The 1,921-nt window shown below is 38.8% G+C and overlaps 1 protein-coding gene across 1 annotated transcript; it reads left to right on the top strand.

The window, feature by feature from the left end:
- The first annotated feature begins 333 nt into the window (after nt 1-333).
- LOC118549815 (olfactory receptor 51G2-like) lies at nt 334-1,275 on the top strand. Its single transcript, XM_036114417.2, has one exon. The coding sequence runs from the start codon at nt 334-336 to the stop codon at nt 1,273-1,275; it is 942 nt and encodes a 313-aa protein (XP_035970310.2).
- The last annotated feature ends 646 nt before the right edge of the window (nt 1,276-1,921 follow it).

Genomic DNA, 1,921 nt, shown 5'->3' with positions numbered 1-1,921 from the left:
ACTTGTATTAAACTACTACTTTAATTTTAGATCTCTCCATTTACTAGGTTATAAGTATTTGAAGTCAGTTTTTATATATTTCTCTACATTTTAGCTCTATCAGTTTTCCTTTTATAAAATGTATTCTCAATAAATGTACAATGATGAAATAGATTAATTGGGAAAATAATAAGTACAGGTGGTAATTATATATAATGAGAAGAGGATTAATTGGAAAGAGTCTAAACAGAGCAGTATGTGTCGGAGCATTGCTGCTCCTTGCAATATTGACTGTACCTGAATTGTTCCAGGTTCTTGTCCTCCCACTTAGACTGAGGGCACCTCCATCACATGATGTCTGTCTTCAATAGCTCTGCCTTGTATCCTCGCTTCCTCCTGACAGGCCTCTCAGGCCTTGAAAGCAGATATAGCTTGATTTCCATCCCCATCTTTCTGATTTATGCCACCTCAATTTCAGGAAACATTACCATCCTATTTATCATCAGAACTGAGCCTTCCCTCCACCAACCAATGTTCTACTTTCTATCAATGCTGGCACTTACTGACCTGGGCCTATCCACTACAATCTTGCCTACCATGTTCAGCGTCTTCTGGTTCCATGCCCGGGAGATCTCCTTTAATGCTTGCCTGGTCCAGATGTACTTCATTCATGTTTTCTCAATTATTGAGTCAGCTGTGCTGTTGGCCATGGCCTTTGACCACTTTGTAGCAATACGAGAACCCCTGCGCTATGTGGCCATTCTAACCAATGGTGTAATCATTGGGATTGGGTTGGCAATTGCTGGACGGGCCTTGGCTCTGGCCTTTCCAGCTTCCTTCCTCCTAAAGAGGCTTCAGTATCATCCTGTCAATATTCTCTCCTACCCATTCTGCCTACACCAGGACCTCATAAAGACAACTGTATCCAGCCATCGGGTCAGCAGCATCTATGGCCTCATGGTGGTCATTTGCTCCATGGGACTTGATTCAGTGCTTCTCCTCCTCTCCTATAGCCTCATCCTTGGCACAGTGTTGCGTATAGCTTCCAAGACAGAGAGGGTGAAAGCCCTCAACACCTGCATTTCCCACATCTGTGCTGTACTCACTTTCTATACACCAATGATTGGACTCTCTATGATCCGTCGTTATGGGCAGAATGCTTCCCCAATTGTCCATGTGCTTATGGCCAATGTCTACTTGCTGGTCCCACCCCTCATGAACCCCATTGTCTACAGTGTCAAGACCAAGCAGATTCGTGACAGAATCCTCCGGAAATTCAAGCAACAGAAAGTTTAAGTGAAAAAGAATCTAAAACACACATTTCCTTCCCTTCTTCTTTATATTTATAAGAGTATTTCATGTTAATGTAGAATTTTGAATTTACATTTTGCTAATAATATTTTAATTTAAAGATCTTAGATATAAACCTCAATAAGAGTAAAACCTGTATTTTCAGTATAGAGAATAAAGGCATGGTTTTGTTTTGTCTTTATGTTGACATACTAGAGAATATGGTCACTAAACCCAGGTTAGGCCATTCTTAGCAGAACTATGATTTTTCTTTCAACAATTACGAGTAAATGTTTGTGAAACTAAGAGTCATCAAGTCAACAGTCATTCATTGTTCGTTATATGTTGGGAAGTTCCTCAATTTCTGAAGAAAATTTAGATTTTAAGATGGCTTTCGATCTGTCAGTTACTGAAAAAGAGCTGTTAAAGCCTCCAAATACCAGAGTGGATTTTTCTATTTCTCTTTGTCATTTTATCAGTTTTACCCCAGGTATTTTGATGCTCTGTTGTTAGGTGCATAGATATTAAAATTTGTTATGTCTTTTGGAAATCACTTTATGAAAATATAATGCCCTTTATCCTTGATAGTTTTTCTCATTTTAGTTTGTCTTTTCTGAAATTAATATAGCTTCTCTAGCTTTCTTTTGATTAG

This window comes from Halichoerus grypus, chromosome 11 (assembly GCF_964656455.1).
Source record: "Halichoerus grypus chromosome 11, mHalGry1.hap1.1, whole genome shotgun sequence".
Taxonomy (NCBI): Eukaryota; Metazoa; Chordata; class Mammalia; order Carnivora; family Phocidae; genus Halichoerus; species Halichoerus grypus.
Note: the sequence above shows the minus strand (reverse complement) of the source record. Positions and strands in the feature narration are given on the sequence as shown.

Bases quoted from the DNA above. Each gene is read 5' to 3' on its own strand.
- LOC118549815 (XM_036114417.2), top strand. From the start codon at position 334: ATGTCTGTCTTCAATAGCTCTGCCTTGTATCCTCGCTTCCTCCTGACA.